Source organism: Microtus oregoni, unplaced genomic scaffold, assembly GCF_018167655.1.
Source record: "Microtus oregoni isolate MIOR12 unplaced genomic scaffold, Mior012 000008F_ref0000371, whole genome shotgun sequence".
Taxonomy (NCBI): domain Eukaryota; kingdom Metazoa; phylum Chordata; class Mammalia; order Rodentia; family Cricetidae; genus Microtus; species Microtus oregoni.
The window spans coordinates 16,575,541-16,595,230 of NW_024543067.1; the positions used below are offsets into that span (position 1 = coordinate 16,575,541).

The following is a 19,690-nucleotide window of genomic DNA, read 5'->3' on the forward strand; positions in this document are numbered from 1 at the left end:
AAATTAAATTAAAAACCAAAACAAACAAAAAGCCCAGAATAGAAACAAACAAATGAAGCAATTATTGTCTGAACACCAAGTCTTGTGAGGAGACTTCTGAGCTAATCAGATTGTCCCACACCATTACTATGGTGGTCAACACATGACTGCATCTTTCTGGGCCAACACCGTGTAAACCTGACAATGCACATTCCTCCCGGTGCTGTTAATTAACATAAGATATAAACAGGTGTGGTGGCTCACGCCTACAACCCCAGGATCCGGGAGGTAAAGCAACTGCCATGAGCTGGAGGCCAACCTGGGCTACGTAGTAAGTTCCATACCAGCCCGGGCTACATAGTAAGCTCCATACCTGCCCAGGCTACAGAAGGAGACCATGCCTAAATTCCTAATTAAACTGTATATAAATTAATGAGGAGATCAGAGGACAACTGTGGGAGTCAGCTCTGTCCTTCTACCGGTGTGTGGGTTCTGGGGGTCGGGCTCAGGCTGCCAGGCTTGTGCGGTAAGCACTTTTACTCACTGAGCCATTTCTCTGCTTTCCGAGTTGTTTCTCGGGGATGAAGAGATGGCTCAGTGGTTAAGAGCACTGGCTACTGTTCTCAAGGTCCCAGGTTCAATTCCCAGCACCCATATGGTGACTCACAGCCATCTGTGACTACAGTTCCAGGAAATTCAATACACTTTCTGACTTCCACAAGTACCAGCTGTACACATGGTATACAGACACACACACACATAGGCAAACCCTTATACACATTAAATAATAATTATATAAAAATAATAGTAATAAAAATAAATGACTAGTTTATTGAGCTAGGGGTGGAAAGCTTGGGTAGCACAAACCTGTACCCAACACAGTGGAAGCAGGACCAGGCGTCCTCAGCCATATAACGAGTTTAAAGCCAGCCTGGGTTACAAGAGAGCCTATCTCAAAAAAATCAAAACAATCAGTCATTTTCTTCAGCAAACAGGCTTCTGCTGCTGCTACTCTGTGTCTCCAAATCTGCTTTTTGAGAATCATTAGAGTATTTGCATTGCTTTGATTCTCTGCATGCATGTTAAATTGAGCATCCTTGGCTCACACAGGCAGAGCAGTTTTTGTGATGGACTGGGAAGTGAGCCAGTGGCAGGAGCCTCATGTATCAGCTCTGAACTGCTCCTGCACTGTGGGTCCCAAATCTGCAACACTGGTGAATCAACAGGGCTGGAGAGACGGTTCGGCAGCTGAGGACACTTGCTGCTCTGGTGGAGGGTTTGGGTCCCAGCGCTCATATGGTGGCTCCAGATCCAACACCCACTTCTGGCCTCTACGGGCACAAGACACATATGCAGTGTACAAACATACATGCTGACAAAACACTCATACACATAAAATTTTTCAAATAAATTTTTTAAATGATAAACCAAGAAAGATTTTCCTACTCTCATATCCCTATATATCAGTATAATTGCATGAAGCTTGGCGTGGCACAGACCTTTATTCCCAGCACTTGGGAGGAAATGGCAGGCAGATCTCTGCAAAAAAGGCAATGGAGTTGGAGGGCAGTCTGGTCTACACAGTGAGTTCCAAGAAAGCTCAGGATACACAGCAAGACTCTGTCTCAAAAAAAAAAAAAAAAAAAAAAACTCGGAGTGATGGTGCAGATGCCTCAGTGTCCAGGAAGAAGGAGGCTTAGCCGAGGACGAGGGCGGCAGCCAAGGCTCCAGCAGAAAGGCAGTCTCCTAGGAGGTGCACACTCTTGGTACTAGCAGTGGCAACAGCCTGTCCTATACATCACCTGAGCTACTCCTGTGCTTACGTGTTGTGGTGTGCGTGCGTGTGCCACTCTCTTCTAGTCCCCACACTTCCCTATTCCTCATTCCCGGTGTCTGACCCCTCCACTGGCTGTCCTGAGAAGACCAAGACCATTCGGCTACAGCCCCTTTGCTTCCACACCATCTTACACGTTTGGTATCTGCTCATGTTCTGCCCTCAAGGAAAAAGGCTCTAGTCTTCCCCTGTATTCTGACACAGAAACCAGCTAGGGCCTGCTAGACTCTCTGTGCTCTACATGCAGGCGTCCGGAACATTCTCCACTGTCACTTCACATTCTCAACGTTTTCCATCTTCTATATATACACCACGTGTGTAATGTTAAGAGAAAGCAGGAAGATTCTCCTTAGTTTATTCAATTAACAGACAATGCTAACTGCAAATTTGTAATATACTCAGAAAAACTTAAAAATCCAGAATCATTTCCAGGAATATTAAATTCACCAGCTAGTTTTATGTTCTGGTACTGAACTAAGCCTAAGTCGTCTCTGGGAGAGAAAGCCCCTAGCAGACACGGTAAGGATGTCTGCCATGCGTGCGCTATGTCTTCACTGTTGAGTATCGCGCATATTCTACAACATCATAACATTAATACCAGCCTGAGCCAGCTCCACGTTGAAGGCCCTGAGTGCAGACACAGAACTTCGGCATACTGCAGGGAACAGCAGGGAACACAAGTAACTTTCATAATCCCGCTTCCTACAACAGAACAAGAGAAAAGCAGTCAGCTTCACTGGCTAAGCCGCACACACAACACTGAGAAATCAACTGGGAACAATGAAGATTTGACAGGTTTCTCTGTAGCTCTGGAGCCTGTCCTGAAACTCATTCTGTAGACCAGCTGCTTGGTTCTTAAATTATTTAACTTTCTCTACAAGTATTTCTTAAAAAAAAAAAAAGTACCTGCTTCTCATTCCAAGCGTGTTAAAAAGGAAATCCATATTTTATTTTTATTTACAAAGCACTTGTAATTGCTTCAGAATATTTTTCTTTTAGTAAAAATTGGGAAGAGCTACAAAAGAAGAAAGCAAAGCTGGACCTGTTGACATACACTTGTGATCCCAGCACTTCAGAGGCCGAGGAAGGAGAGTCAGGAGTCTGAGGCTAGCCTAGGCTACATGAAACTGTCTCAAAAACAACAACCAGCAAAGACAGTGGGGGCAAGTATGAAGAAAATAGTTTAAGTAAGCTTTCATAGACACAGAAATAAGAATATAAACCAATGTGTGCATGTATTTCTGCATTTGCTAAAAGAGCCTAGAAGCACAAATCAACACCAATTACCTGGATAGAGACACTGGCTCCTAAGACCTCAGACATTCTTGAAAGAATGATGCCCAAGTGGGGCGGGAAAAATATAAAACAAGCCAAAGACGTCTTGAGCATTCAGCAAAGAGTCAAAGAATGAAAGAGACTTACTGGTCAGAACAACACCAGGAAGAAGCCTGACAAGAGTTTGCAGAAATGTGAGCATCCAAAGAACAACAGCTTGGGTGTGGTATGTGCTCAGGAGGCTGCAGCAGGAAACTGCTTAAGGTCAGCTTTCGAAAACACAGCCAGAGGCTGTGTTTAGTATATAAATTACTATATTATATACATTAGATATTATATTATATATAATATTATTATATAGAAATATAATGGCTAGTGTGTAGCTCAGTGGTACAGCATTCAGTCTCCAGCACCATAAGGAAAACATAGGAAACAAACGTGACAGGGTCAGCCAAAGCCTATGATCTCAGTACTTGGGAGGATGGAGGGAAACCCTACATACCTGCCAAACACAGAGGCAAACGCATTTTGGATTTATTTCCCTAATCAAATCCAAAGTGATTTAGTTACTCTAATAAAGCTTAGGCGGTGGTTCTGTTTAAAAGCAGAAAATGCCGGGCGGTGGTGGCGCACGCCTTTTAATCCTAGCACTTGGGAGGCAGAGGCAGGCGGATCTCTGAGTTTGAGGCCAAACTGGTCTAAAAGAGCTAGTTCCAGGACAGGCTCCAAAGCTACAGAGAAACCCTGTCTTGAAAAACAAACAACAAAAAAGCAGAAATCAAGCAAACAAACAACAAACCAAAATGGTGGCACAGACCTGTAGTCATGGCACTCGGGCATGACTTTCAGGCCAGCCTGGTCTACACAGCCAACTATGTCTACATAAAGACTCTGGGCAGTGGTGGCACACTCCTTTAATCCCAGCACTCAGGAGGCAGAGACAGGTGAATCTCTATGAGTTTAAGGCCAGCCTGGTCTACAGAGTGAGTCGGGGCTGTTACACAGAGAAAACATATTGAAAAACTAAAAATAAAAAAAATTTAAAAACAAAACAAAGAAACAAAAAAACCCTGTCTTAAACAAAACTGTACCAGACACCACTGTTAGCAAGGAAGGGCAAACTTCGGGGGGTGGGGTGGGTGTAGTTAAACCATAAATGTTCGTAGAGCTCTATTCCAAGGCAGGTCTAGCCCACCCCACATTCCCACTCATGTCTGTGGAGGAACTCCCAGATGGATTTCCAGACACATCATAAGATTGTTCTAGTAAATCTCAGGCAAATTCCTTGTTCCCTTTATCTGTCACGAAGTGTGATCATCTGTCTATTAAATACTAACCTAACAATGTGCCAGGCATTGAGCTAAATGCTCTAATTGTTAAAGCTTTATTTTTAAAATTGTACTTATTCTTACATATATGAGTTTTTTGCGAACACATATGCATCACGCCGCTTACCTAGTGCCCAGGAACTCCAGAGGGGATTGGCTCTCCTGGAACTGAATTTACAGGCAGTTGTGAGCTGCCATGTGGGTGCTGGGAACTGAACCCAGGCCCTCCAGATCAGTCTGTGCTCTTAACCACTGACCCGTCTCTCCAGCTCCTAAATGCTCTAATTCTTACAACCCTTGATGGGATTCTCAGTTTGTAGGGACCGTTAAATAAGTTAAATAATTGTAAACAATTTCTAGTACAGTTTCATGAGGCTGATATGTGACCGACAATAACCTTGAACCTGCCTCTCTCTACTAAGAAGTGTGCCAGGTTTTGTATGGAGCCCTTGCTCTAACTAACCCTCGTGCCGTGCGTGCTAGGCAAGTATTCTAGCAACAGAGCTAAATCCTCAGCACCTGTGAAATACTTTGCAGAGTACACTGAACCCAAGGTCACTTAACGGTGTTAAAGTCACTAGCTGTCTATGAATAAAAAGTGCTAAGCAAGCAAAGGTTGCACGCTTACATCGCATGCAAGGTCCCTTAAAATCAGGGTTCAGGCAGGGAACGCGTTGAGCAGGGGAAGAAATCCCGACAAGATTCCAGGTCCACGCGAACAGGCACCCGCACGGAGGCCAGCAGAAGGCAGGGCGTGGAGGATGCAGTCCCAGATCCGGGCAGAAAGCAGGATGCAGAGGACGCGGTCCTAGCTCACTCCCCGCCCCGCAGGCTCCCGCTCTCGGGGACGTCCCGGGGCAGCGCCGCCGCTCACCTCAGCAGCTCCAGGCAGTAGTGGTCGGAACCCGGGATGCCGGGTCCGCTGGCCGCCGCCACGCTGCGCCGAACCGCCGAGGGCCCCGGGAGCCGCCGCACACAGTCCCACACGTCCCGAGGCGGCCGGCGACGGAACAGGCCGGCCAAACCGAACGGCCTTGGGCTGCGGACTGAACTAAGCCTGGGAGCCGCCATGACACTCTCCGACCCCGAGGCCACGCCCCGTCCCTCGGCCACGCCCCCGCATGCGGCCACGCCCCCGGCAGGTCTCTGCGCCCCTGCAGAGGGAGTCTGCATCTCCGACCGGAGCCAGGTGTCGCTGTGCTCCCACACTTCTAGCATTCGCCCTCACAGGCCTCCAGAACTCCAAAAGAAGTTGCCCGTGCCTGCTTCTTGCAGAAGGAGCGGCAGACGTTGCATCCCTCCACCCCGGAGATGCCAACCTCCTTTGGTCCTCAACAGGAGTTAGGAGCGTGCGTGGCTCAAAGATTGTAACTGCACAGCCGGAAGCCTGCCATATTGATTTATCCACACATATTCCCAGAGCCCTCCCAGTGCTGCCTACTGGCCCGTAGCTCCAAGAGAAAAACACAAAGATGCTGGAGAGACAACAGGTTACACAGCCATTATCAACCAGCAAATCCCCAGTCTGTAGCCCGCTGGCTGTTGACTGTCTCTCACAACACAAGAGGACAGAATCATCATTTCGCTTCTTGCTTCATCCCCATTGCCAGTCCCTAGACCTTTGTAGAAGCCGACTTGCCTTGCCTCTCTTCATATGAAAGTAAGGTCAAAACGTGGAAGTACACATCTGTTAAGCCAGCACTAAGAGGCTGAGATAGAAGGGTCAAGCGTTCAAAGCCAGCCTACGTTACACAGCGAGGCTGAAGCAACACAGGAGGAAATTGTGAACAAGAAAGGAAAGTAGCCTCTCAGCTAGGAATCAAAGCGTTTTTGCCTGTGGAGAATCTCGAATTCCAATATGAGGCTGCAGAGATGGGTCAGTGGGTAAGAAAGCTTGCTATATGAGATGGAGAGATGGCTCAGAGGAGCAGGAGACAACAGAGGGTAACAAGAGGCGAATACAAAATACATTATGTACATACCAGAATGAAATCCGTTATTATGTATATTAATATATGCTAATATGATGCTTAAAATGCAATAAAATGAAATTATATTACACATGATTATTGTTACCAACTATTATGAATTGAACATTCAGCAAGTATGGTGGCACACACATGTCATACCAGCATTTGAGAGGTAGGGACAAAAGGACCGATAATTGAGTGTCCAGCTGGAGAGATGGCTCAGTGGTCAAGAGTACTTATTTGTGTTCTAATAGAAGGGAGGAAGAAGGGGGATGTGGGCAGGTGGGGAAGTGGGTGTGATCTGAGAAGAGGTGGAGGGGAAACCATAATGAGAATATATTGTGTGGAAAAAATTATTTTCAGCTAAAAAAAAAATAGCACTTGTTACTTTTCCAGAGGACCCTAGTTCAACTCCCAGTGTCCACATCAGGCAGTTCACAACCACCTGAACTCCACCTCCAGGAGGGATCCAAGGCCACTGGCTTCCATGGGCACCCACGCATACACACAGTTAGAACATTTTAATTAAAAAATAAAATAAAACAAAGAATTGAAAGTTATCCTTGGCTACACTGTGAGTTTGGAAGCCTGTGTGTGCTACCTATCTTTAAAAAAATAGAAAAAAAGGGGAAACTGAATACATGAAAATGAAAATACATTCTTACTCTAATTCTCTGATATCAAGAAATGTCTTTGAACTCAAAGCACCCTTTCTCTGAGAACACAGTCAAAGCATAAAGCTCACTGCCTGTGCAGAAGATCCGATAAAGACCACAGAAGCGCATTTGTTAACTGGGCCTTAAGCCAGATTGGTTGCCCACCGTGGCCACCTAAGTTATCACTCTATGGTAATGGCTGGAACTGACTTTTGTCGTGTACAAAACACAATGGCATATTTTCCCAAATATAGCCTGCTTTTCACCGTTCTTTGGTTGATTAATAACTACACTGTAAAGAGTTATGTTCTGTTGTTTCAGATACTATTCTACCTCGGGTTTTTCCACAGCTCTCTGTTGAGAGCTTCTCGTGCCTCATGCCAAGAGTCAAGCTAACTTGTCACAAGAGCTCCGTTCTGCATTTGTTTAGTTTTAATGTCAACATAAATTTATTTTCTTATAGTTCTGAGATCAGTATGCCAGCATTTTATATGTCCTGCTGTTGGGTTTGTCATCAGAGGGCCCTCCTTTAGCAAAAACTCAAAAAACAATGTGTGTGTGTGTGTGTGTGTGTGTGTGTGTGTATGTAGCTCCTTCCACCGTGTGGATAACATGGGTAGAACTCAGATTTTTATGCTTGATAACAAGGACCTTTGCACATTGCGCCATCTTGACAACACCTACCCCCTTTAAAGGTTTATTTTTATTTTCATGATTATATGATTATATTCTTGGGGGATCAGTGCCCATGGGGGCCAGAAAAGGGCATCAGATCCCCTGGAGCTGAAGGAACAGGTCGTCAACCACCCAATTGGATGCAACAGACAGAAGGGAACCTCCAGAAAGGCAGCGAGTGCTCTCGATCACTGGGTCATCCCTCAAGCTTTGCTTTGCTTTGCATGTTTTGTATTATTCATATATAATAGGTCATATATAAAAACCCAACACAACAGACTCCCTCACTGAGGAAGCTGTGGTTCTCCTTGCTAATCACCACACTTGATGTGTAGAAGCAGGGGATCAGGAGCTCAAGGTCACTCTCGCCTGTGTTTGAATTAGAGGGCTGCCTAGGCTGCAGAACACCTGTCTCAACTCTCCCTACCCTAGTCCCACCCCGCAAGAAGAAAAGAAAAATACAGGCAAATGCATTTTTAAAATGTCATACTAAAACCTATAATTCAAACAATTGCTGTCCATATTTTGATATTTCCCCTTTTTAAGCATAGACTTTGGTTTGACATATGGCCTGTCCAATCTTACTTGATTAGTCGAATGTTATCACACACATTCTTACGCTATGATTTTGTTCATTTCAAGATATTTATCAAGTATCTACTCTGTGCTTACACTGGTTCAACGGCTAAGATGCTAGGGTGTACACACACGTTAGAGGATGGGATGTACGCACACGTTAGAGGCTAGGATGTACGCACACGTTAGAGGCTGGCCTTCCAGAATTGTACAGGCTCTGTGTTCTCTCCATCCCCTTCTCCTTCTCCACTGAGACAGTCTCACCATGCAGCTCTGGACCTCACTATGTAGGCCAGACTGAGCTCAAATTCACAGATGTCTGTGGCTGCGCCCGCCTCCCAGGTGTCCTTTTAATCACCTTCAGCTGCTGTGTGCCCAGACACAGAACTTTTGTCATCTGTTAAAGCCAGGACTAACAAGAATAAAGTAAAATTTTAAGCAAATAAAAATGACCACAAGTAATTATAAAACATAGTGACTGCTACTGTATTGATAAGAATATAGGTTGCCACTATAAAGGCATGGTGGCGCACACCTTTAATCCCAGCATTCATGAGGCAGAGACAGGTGAATTTCTGAGTTTGAGGCCAGCCTGGTCTACAGAGCAAGTTCCAGGACAGCCAGGACTACATAGAGAAACCCTGTCTCAAAAAAAAAAAAAAAAAAAAAAAAAAAAAAAAAACCACACACACCCATGAGAGGGGGGGAGGAAGGGAGGGAGGGAGGGAAGAAGAGTCCTAGAGTTTTTATTGCTGCAATCAAAAAGTCAGTTGAAGAGGAAAGGGTTTATTTGGCTTACACTTTATTATTGCTAGTCAGGACACAGGGCAAGATCCCAAAGACAGAAGTGGATGCAGAGGCCATGGAGGGGAGCTGATTACTGGCTTGCTTCCCATGGCTTTCTAGGTCTGCTTCCTTATAGAACCTAGAACCACCAGCCCAGGGATGGCAGCACCCACCATGGGCTGAGCTCTTCCCCACATTGATCACCAAATGAGAAAATGCCTTATAGACAGATCTCATGAAAACATTTCCTCAGCTGAGGCTCCCTCCTCTGAAGACTCCGCACACAAAACCACCCAGTACAGAAAGAAAAAGAAAAAAAAAGAATATAGGTAATCTACTCAAACAGGATAGAAAATTAAAGCAGTGAGTTGAACAAGATTAACTCTCAGGCAGCAGGAGTTTGGGTGTGAGCAATTCAAGGTCATGAAAGTCCTGCAAAACATCCCCTGAGTCGGTATGAATAGGAAATGTCACCCACAGGGAAATTCTGGAATCCTTAAATAGAAGCCAGAGAAGTAGCTTAATAAAGGCCAGAGTTTGTAGCCACTTCTAGTTGGGCCTACACATTCTGTTTCCTGGTCCATGACATGTGAGAGGTCATGACTGCATGCTCTTGCAGCCATGCCTGCCCACCATACCACCACTGCATGCTCCTGCAGCCATGCCTTCCCACCATGATGTCATCACTACATGCTCCTGCAGCCATGCCTGCCCACCATTACACCACTGCATGCTCCTGCAGCCATGCCTGCCCACCATTACACCACTGCATGCTCCTGCAGCCATGCCTTCCCACCATGATGTCATCACTGCATGCTCCTGCAGTCATGCCTTCCCACCAAAGATCAGTTTTTGCAGTCATTTTAAAAGGTATTTGTGGGCTGGAGAGATGGCTCAGCGGTTAAGAGCACTGGCTGCTCTTCCAGAGGTCCTGAGTTCAATTCCCAGCAACCACATGGTGGCTCACAACCATCTGTACTGAGATCTGGCACCCTCCTCTGGCGTGCGGGCATACATGGAGGCAGAATGATGTATATATAATAAATAAATAAATCTTTTTAAAAAAAGGTATTTGTGTTAAATTATGATCAATTCATACCTAACACAACTTTTGAAAATACCAAGACTTAAATAAAAATAAATAAAATGTTTAACTTTATAAACATTTAACAACATCATAGTTAATTTCATTGGCATATGTAAAGCTTTAATTATTTAATCCCATTATTAAAAGAGAACACAATTGCATTTTCCTATATTTACACAATACATCTAACACCAGTTGAGAGTCCTTCATATGAAATTATTTAACATAAACAACTGCACATTCCAAAGATTAAAGGGCTTAGTCTCTCAAGACTGACGCCATGACAGACATAACAAGAAGTGGATCCCCAGGCGACCTATGCTTTGTTTAGCATGGCTATAAATTGAAGATTCCCTGACATGGGACACAGTAAAGTACACAGATGAACACGCAGGTGATGGACACGGTACAGGACACAGATGAACACGCAGGTGATGGACATGGTTAAAGCACACATATGAACATGCAGGTGATGGACACGGTAAAGCACACATATGAACACGCAGGTGATGGACATGGTTAAAGCACACATATGAACACACAGGTGATGGACACGGTACAGGACACAGATGAACACGCAGGTGAAGCGTTACATTAGATGAGATTTGTGGGGAGGCCATGGAGTTTCCATGCAATCTTTTGGCACACTGTTCTCCCAGCCCCTTCACATGTTCGCAAACCTACGCGATCTCTGGAGGAAGATCTTCCTAGCAGAGGATTTTATGGGGGCTTCCGCATGCAGGCATGCCTGATTATTAACGCAATCACAGCTCCTGGAGTGAGGGTGGAACTGAACGTTCAAATCTTCTAACCGAGCCTCCTCTGAGCAGTCCCTAAGCAGAAGCTACCCCCAAAGCCTGTGAGAGTCTCCTCAATAGAACAAAAGATATTCCTACGACCCGTGACGTTTGAAAGGCTTTAGGAGCTCGTGTCAGGAGCAAACATGTAAAACAAATACAGCACACATGTGACAAGGACGCTCTGTTGCTCATGACTCACAAGTCCTGTGCGAAGTTCCCTATCGAGAGCCTAACATAGAATCAAATTCCTGCCTTTGTCGTAGTGTAAGTTCCCTATCAAGAGCCCGACACAGAATCAAACTCCCTATGTCTCTGTCATAGTTTATAGTTGAATCCTTGCCCAGATCCGCGATTATCACCTCATAATTGTGAGCCAAAGCTGTGAGTCTTTAATATAGCTGACATTTTCAAATCTCATACGAAGTAAATCCTGTGCTCTCAAAAATCGGGGGGTGGGAGGTTTAAATATATTGATGTCAAGGACGGGGCAGGGCAGCATTGGAGAGATGGCTCAGAGGCTAAGAGCACTTACTTGTTACTCTTGCAGAGGATCTGGGTTTGGTTTCCAGCAGCCACAGGTCGGCCCACAACCATCCGGAACTCCAGGGAAAGTAACTCTCTCTTCCAACCTTCAAGGGAGTACACACACACACACACACACACACACACAAATAAAATAAACAGAGAAATCCTCAAAGAGCTCAGAAGTGGAGGGGATCCCCTCTGAATATGAATGAGCCAGAAACTGGGGACAAGGTTGCTGGAGTAAGAGATCATTGTGGCCTAGACTGAGATGGCAGAAATGTGGAGCTTAAGGGGTGCTTGAGACCACTTTGGTACACACTTCCTGGATACTGTTTGCTGTGGGATATCCTTTTGTACACTGTGAATATGTGTTACTCTCATTGGTTGATAGTAAAAGCTGCTTTAGCCTATAGCAAGGCAGAATAATGCCAGGTGGGAAAGTCAAACAAAGAGAATACAGAGAGGAGAAGGGCAGAGTCGGAAAACATGTGCAAGCCAGCTGCCCTAGAAACAAGATGCCAGCAGACCGGTAGAAGCCACGGCAATGTGGCGATACATAGATTAATAGAAATCGGTTAATTTAAATGTAAGAACTAATTAGTAACGAGCCTAAGATATTTGGCCAAGAATTTTGCAATTAATATTAAGCCTCTGAGTGATCATTTAGAAGCAGCCAGGGTGGGACAGAGAAACCTCTGTTTATAAGTAGTTATTGGCACAGGATTGCCCATAACAGGACCACGAAATAGAACTGGACACATCCCTGGCCTCTCCGCCACTGCCCTGGATCTTTAGTCTTTAACCTGCCCTGTTCCAACACGCCTTCCTACTTTGGAGGAATGTTCTTTCTTGGTGTTTACACAGTGTTCTTGACTTTGCCTCTTGTTCTCTGGCAAGTGATTCCTGGGTACGAAGGTGGGCTGGGTTTTTGTTCCTCGTCAGTTTTGTCCGTCAGAGTGACAATTGTGGCCCTGGAGGATCAAGGGCCTGACAGGGGAATTCACTGTTGTCTGCTTCGCTGGATCCCTACAGACTGAGGCCCCACAGGTGTTTCTGCAGTTGACTCTGCTAACTCACATCACCTTTGGTTCAAGGAGTTAGCAAAGAGAACCTGGCCTTGGAGTGTGACATCTGCAGCTGCCAGTTTGGAGCGACTGAGGAAAAACTCAGCCCGTGAGGCTCCTGCTATTGCTGACGTAGTGACTAAGCAGAAAAGCACCCACTGAAGCTTTCAGTCGGCCCCTCGCTCCATGAGCGTGTTCAGAAGGCACAGTAGTTTCGGAACAGCAAATATCAGAATGCCTACTAAAGAGGAAGAAGTGAAGATTGCTGTCGTGGGCTGGGGAGGTGGGCCCACAGACCAGAGGTGGGGCTGCCAGGACAGACAGTCTGAGTTCTACTCCTGGCAGCCACATGGAGAGGAAGAAAACAAACTTCCCATAGTCGTCCTCTGACCTCCACATGGGCACTGTGGCATGTGTGCACCCTCAGCTCTCTCTCACACACACACATATATATGTAGTAAAAACACTGTAGAGACCATTCTCTCATTCCCACCCCCCATACGATCACTTTGATTGATGCCTATATATACCTATCCTCCCTTAATGACTCAGAAGTGCCCCGACTTCCTGCCAAAGCACACTCACAAGTTGTTTTTTTCTGAGTGAGGGTGGCTTGGGTGACTATTCTACACACATGCGCCCTCTGGATTTTCCTGGCAGGCAGCACTGCACCAAGACAGAGAAAGGATCGTGGGAATTGGAAATGGAATCTGTGCTCCCAAAACGGCTTCTGGAACAAAACAACTGCTATTTCTTGAGCAATAAGCAGTCTGGCAGTTTCAAAATCCTACTTCAGCTGATCTTCAGTGCTGTTTCATAACCAGAGGTTACACCTGTTTTTCACCAAGGATGTTACATCTGGCCAGCAAAATGTTGTGGTATTCTGCTGTTCTCTCTTCCTGGAACATCCTGTGCGTTGTGTCTTCAAGTAGACCTTTTAGTAATGATCCGAACCCCAGCATCTGACCAACCACCCGGGGGCACTGTCAGTTCCCAAGGGAGCTACACAGAGGACAGTCCTGACAAATGAACACTGTCCAACCCTCTGTTGTTTATAAACTTCGCTGAAGGGTTTATCTGAATCATGTCAAAGGGAAGGAAGGGGGACACGGAGGGAGGGACAGAGGGACGAAGGGAGGAAGGAAAACCATTGCCAGGCAGTTTCAACAGAAACCATATGACCCAAGACCTAGGCTCAGGCTACAGTCTGCCTCTGTGAGGCTGTTGATACCTACCTGAAGAGCCTTGGGTTTGTCCTGGTCACCAAAGCTTTCTCACCCTTTTGCCACCCCACTCCTGTTCATCCTTTACCTATTTATCTGTTTCTTCCTTTCTGGGTTTTCCTGGGCCAGAGCCAGGCCCTAACATTGTGCGTGTTTCTGGTCACTTCACCCGCCTCTGCTGTGATCTGTTTACACGGCCTTCTTCCCCAGCTGCCAAAGGTAGACTGCCCCGTTCTTCCTCTTACTGCTAGGACATGGCCGGATGCCCAGCATTGTATTCTGAAAGATGAGTCTCCCTGGCACTGGAAGCAGGGCACCTGGCTGTGCACTTCTGCGGTGTGCAGATATGCCCGGCTGATGGAGCAAAGTGCGTTGTTGGATTGGTGTGGGATGTCTCTGCCCAGAGAAAGGGGGGCCTTCTATCGCCTGGCACATGCTCGGAGGGCTATATCTACCCTGAGGAAAGGGGAATGGTTCAATATACATCATGCTACCAACTAGCCGTGCCATCCCAGCTGGCTGAGAAATCAGACTGGGGGACTTGAAGAATGGCAGACCAGGAAGAAAATAAAAGTGTTTCAAGCTATCATTGTGCCTTATGCAATGTTTCAACTACTGGCTGGAGCTGGCTGTGCACATTGGAGATTTCAGCACTGGAGAGAGAGAGGAGGAAGGATCCTGGGCTGCACAGCAAGTTCGAGGACAACCTGTGCCACATGACGCCATGTCTCTAAACCAAAGCTTCCCCGACTCGCCAGTCAAACCTTGTGCTTATCTGATTTTAAGGGACTCATTGTCAGCTGTGAGTAAGAGGAACTTGAGTGCATGGTGTTTTTCCTATCATACTTACCCATAATTACCACGTTTTAAAATGTAAAATTGCACAATTACACCCAAGAGTTGGTCATCTTATGAGTCAACAAACATTTCGAGCATTTAGCACTGGTTGCATGTTTACCGGGGCCTGGGCACCTATGAACTGCAGTCAGATTTCTGATATTTAATGCTTGTGGGAGGACGGTCTTCGCATTTTTCTCTTTTTCTCTGTGTGATGATCTTGGCATTTCTCTCTCTCCCTCTCTCTCTCTAGGGTGGCTTGTAACTCAGACTGGTTTTATTGCCATATAGCAGAAGGTGACTCCACACATCTGTTCCTCCTTCTTCCACCTCCCAGGTGCTGGGATTTTAAGGCATGTACTATCATTCTTGGTTTATAAGTTTTACATTTTGCTTTGTTTTTGTTGTTTTGTTTTGGTTTATTTCAAGACAGGATTTCTCTGAATAGCCTTGGCTGTCCTGGAACCTACTCTGTAGCCAGGTTAGGCCTCAAACACAGAGATCCACCTGCCTCTGCCTCCCAAGTGCTGGGATTAAAGGTGTGGGCCACCATTGTCTGACTTGCTTTGTTATTACATGTATTTTATTTATCTGTGTGTATACGTGTGTGTGTGTACACCTCAATTCTGTGGAAGTCAGAAGACAACTTGTAGAGGTCATTTTTCTCCATCTGCCATGCGGGACATGGGGATTGAATCTAAGTCATCGGGACCAGAGGCAAGTTCCTTAATCCACTGAGCCCCCTCGCCAGCCTGTTGTTCTGTTTCCTAGAGAGTGCCTACCATACTGTTGTAACAGAAACTGAAATTGCAGTTTTATCCATTTTGCTCTTTGACATCCTTGGTTCCATAGCCATTCTGGGGATGTTTTGTAGATTTAATACATAAAATCGTATATGCGAAGGAGGAAGATTATGTCACATGGTTATGCTAGACTCTTTCTGCTTTCATTTTATTTTTTCTAATCAGAACAGAGGATGTAACTTTGTTATTTTGATTTTTTTCTTGTTTTTCTGAGACACGGTTTCTCTGTAGCTTTGGGGCCTGTCCTGGAACTCGCTCTGTAGACTAGGCTGGCCTCAAACTCACAGAGATCTACCTGCATCTGCCTCCCAAATGCTGGGATTAAAGGCATGCACCTCCACCTGGTAGATCTAACATTCTTAAACAGTGATATATATATATATATACACACACACAGATCATATATTTATATGTATATTATATCATTACTTCGAAATTTGATTCTATATTTTAGTTCTATATATTTTGGTGTCTGTTGTTTACATACATACATTACACATGTGCGCGCGTGCACACACAGATTCCAGGCTGTCCTGCGATAATGCCACTCCCACATGGGAAGGGTGGAGGCACAATTGTGCAGAGGGCTATGGAGAGTTTATTTCTGTTTCAGGCCCTAGGGCAGGTACCCGGGGATGCAGCCTGCCTGTGAGCATCTTCCCAACCCCTCTTGCGCCCAGGGCTTACCCCCATGCCATTTCATTTTTCTTCTTCTCATCTTTCATCTAACCCTGCCACTTTGACTTTTCCACCCTCTTTTGCTGCCTTCTATACCAAGATGAATTCAGTAACTTCTTTGTGTAGTAAGGCAAGGTCTCCTCCAGCCCAGGCTAGCCTTGAGCTTGGTGAGTTTCCAAGGCTGACAGTCTCTCCCACCTCCACCTCAGGAGGAATGGGATTACAGCATGGCCAGTAGCCTCGATTCAAGTCATTTTCATTCTGTCTCAGTGTGTCACCAGCCTACACGCTGGGGCTTGTTGGAAGTACAGAAAGACACCCCTGTGGTTTTGTTTCTGCTCTGACTTTATGGTAATTGAAGTCCCCATCTCCTACAGGAAAGTCAATGAAGAAAGCCCACGAATAGAGGTAATGAAAGAAAAAAAGCATTTCTCTTTAGACCTTATTTATTTTAAAAATTTGATAGTGGTCCTGGAGAGATTGCTCAGTGGTTAAGAGCACTTTGTTCCTGTAAAGGACCCCAGGTTTGGTTCCCATTACCCGCATGGTGACTCACAACTGCCTGCAATTCTAGTTCTAGGGGATCCCATGCTGCCTTCTGGTCTGTGTAGGCACCAGGCATGAACATGGAGCATATACATATATAAAAGTAAAACTCTCTCTCTCTCTCTCTCTCTCTCTCTCTCACACACACACACACACACACACTAATTTTTAAATACCATAGGGATTAGATACAAGATTATATTCATATCACATAACAGTGTTCCTAACCAGAGAGTGTAACTGTGGTTTGAAAGAAAAACAGCCCCCAAAGGGAGTGGGGCTATTAAGATATGTGGGCTTTTTTTTCTTAAATATTTATTTATGTATTATGTATACAGTGTTCTGTCTGTGTGTATGTCTGCAGACCAGAAATGGGCACCAGACCTTATTACAGATGGTTGTGAGCCACCATGTGGTTGCCGGGAATTGAACTCAGGACCTTTGGAAGAGCAGGCAGTGCTCTTAACCACTGAGCCATCTCTCCGGCCCCCAAGAGATGTGGTCTTGTTGGAGGAAGTGTGTCACTGTGGAGGTCTCTTTCACTCAAGCTTCCTCAGTGTGGCAGTCAGTCAACTTCCTGTTGTCTGAGTCAAGATGCAGGATTCTACTCCAGCACGTCTGCCTAGACGCTGCCATGCTCCCTTGTCATGCTGATAATGGACTGAACCTCTGAAACTGTAAGCGAGCCCCCTCAATTAAATGTTTTTCTTTATAAAAGTTGAGGAGGCAGAAATCCTTAATAAATAAATTTAAAAAAAAAAGTTGCCATGGTCATGGTGTTTCTTTACAGCAATAGAAACCCCAACTAAGATGGGAGAGAAGAGTGAAAGAGGCTCCCCTGGCCAGGTGGTGGTGGTGCACGCCTTTAATCCCAGCACTCAGGAGGCAGAGGCAGGAAGATCTCTGTGAGTTCGAGGCCAGCCTGGTCTACAAGAGCTAGCTCCAGGACAGGCTCCAAAGCTACAAAGAAACCCTGTCTTGAAAGACCCCCCCAAAAAAGAGGCTCCCCTGTCTTAAAATACTAACACCCAAAACTTCACCTTGCAAAGTCAACTATTTGAAAAGAAAACAGTAATGGTGTGGGAGGTCCTTTTGTCTGTGTGTTGCTTTTCTTGGTTAATGAATAAAGAAACTTCCTTGGCCTGTTGATAGGGCAGAACTTAGGGAGGCAGGGAAAACAGAACTGAATGCTGGGAGAAAGAAGGGCGGAGTCAGAGGTCATCATGGAGCTGCCGCCAGAGTAAGACATGCCGAATCTTTGCCAGTAAGCCATTGCCACATGGCGATACACAGATTAATAGAAATGGGTTAAATTAACGTAACAGCCAATAAGAAGCTAGAGCTAATGGGCCAAGCAGTGATTTTATGAATACAGTTTCTATGTGGTTATTTCGGGGCTAAGTTAGCCAGGCAGCCGGAAACCAACAAGTGGCCCCATGCAACACAGTGAGATGACTCACTGAGTAAAACCACTTTCTTCAAAAGCCTGATGGTCTATGTTTAGAACCCACGTTAAAAGTCCAATTGCAGGGGCTCACATCTTTAATCCCAGCACAGCCACCATGACATGGAAGACAGGAACAGGAAGCCTCTGGGAAACACATGGACCAATGAGCTAGGAGTACACACTGCAGCAGCAGAGGGAAGAGAGGTTCCGCCTCAGGGGTGGAAGGAGAGAACTGACCCCGACAGTTGTCCTCTCACCTCCGCATGCATACTGCGGTGTGTGCACACACAAGAACATAAAATTAGGAGGAAAAAGAACGGTTTCTCGGGTGTTTAATGCGGGTATTTGGAGTTTGAGGATCCCTGGAGCTAGGCACGGTGGCTCACATTGTGCGCAGGAGGGGAAAATATACAGAGAGAAAAAGGATATTGTAGATATGAGAAGGCAGCCTGCGGCAGGTGTCGGAAGTGCCTCACTCTGCCATTAACCGAGCTGTAATCGGTCATTCACCAAACTGAATGCTGGACTATGAGCTGAGGAGCATGGGAAGGGCTCTTTGCTAGCCTGCAGACAGTCAAAACACATGTAGTAGTTGAAAGAGAACATTAGTATGGAGTGCGCACAAGGGAAAAAAATAATTAAGTGCCCCTATTTACAAAAGGAGGAGTTTTTAAGATATTTTTTTTTTGCGTGTGTGTGTCGATGTATGTGAGTGGATGTCATGTGTGTGGGTCTCACTGATGACAGAAGAGAGTGTTGGGTCCTGTAGACTGGCATTGCAGGCAGTTGCGATCCACCCAGTGTAGGTTCTCAAGACCTGGGAGACCAGCAAACATAATTACTGAGCCACCTCTGCAGCCCTAAAAGGTTTTTTTCAAACAAATTACTTAAAGGATCAAAAGAAGACCCCAGGTCATAGAACATGAATATATGGTTGTGCCAATACTCAGAGAAAAGCAAACTAAATAACAGTAACTTTGCCCATCTGTCTGGCAAGAGCTGAAGAGTGGCGACTTCTAAGTTGAGGTAGGCCAGACGTCTAGCCTTGACCTACTCCCGTGTTTGTGGTTTGGGAACCTAATCTGTTGAGAAACAGCCTGAGCAAGGACACCAGGCTTTAGGTCGCAAGCACAGGAAAGACACACAGATGCCCACACGGCTTTGAATAAACAATATTTTTAAAATGTGTCGGAATTTATAAAGTGAAATTCCTACTCTTGATGGAATTATTAAATATCACAGGAGCTGAAAGTGTCACCAGAGGGGGTCTTGTGAGTCCTTCTTGATGATACCAAGTCCATGTCTTTGCTGTTAATCCTGAAATTCACCAGAGAAAAACCAGCTCCACCATTTTGACCAAATAAAAGCAAGCTTTTATTAAAATATTAAATGCTGACAAAGATGTGGAATTTGGTCAGGACAATCCACCCGGAAAGTTTCCAGGTGAATAGCCCCAGACATGTGTTGGTGGGCTTATATAGACAAAACCCATAGGCCACTGTGCTTTCCCATGAGGCACTGTTATTTGTCAAGAACTACAATTCCCAGAATCCCTGGAAGTAACCTGGTCCTTGGGCAGATGGGGCTTACAAGTTAACTTA

At 45.5% G+C, this 19,690-nt stretch overlaps 1 protein-coding gene across 7 annotated transcripts in view; it reads right to left on the reverse strand.

Annotated features, from left to right (window-relative positions):
• The window catches only part of Ndufaf6 (NADH:ubiquinone oxidoreductase complex assembly factor 6), a 132,761-nt gene that overhangs the window by 23,193 nt on the left and 89,878 nt on the right, over positions 1-19,690 (reverse strand). Inside the window, exons 1-2 of one of the 7 annotated variants that reach the window (XM_041656934.1) lie at positions 13,867-13,988; positions 2,412-2,515 (exon numbers count right to left, since the gene is read on the reverse strand). In XM_041656934.1, coding sequence (XP_041512868.1) covers positions 2,412-2,504 — 93 coding nt within the window. In that variant the 5' untranslated portion in view covers positions 2,505-2,515; positions 13,867-13,988. Of the gene's footprint in view, positions 1-2,411; positions 2,516-5,044; positions 5,235-5,290; positions 5,512-13,866; positions 13,989-19,690 lie in introns of those variants that run through there. The other 6 variants (XM_041656936.1, XM_041656929.1, XM_041656931.1 and 3 more) reach the window with 6 other exon arrangements.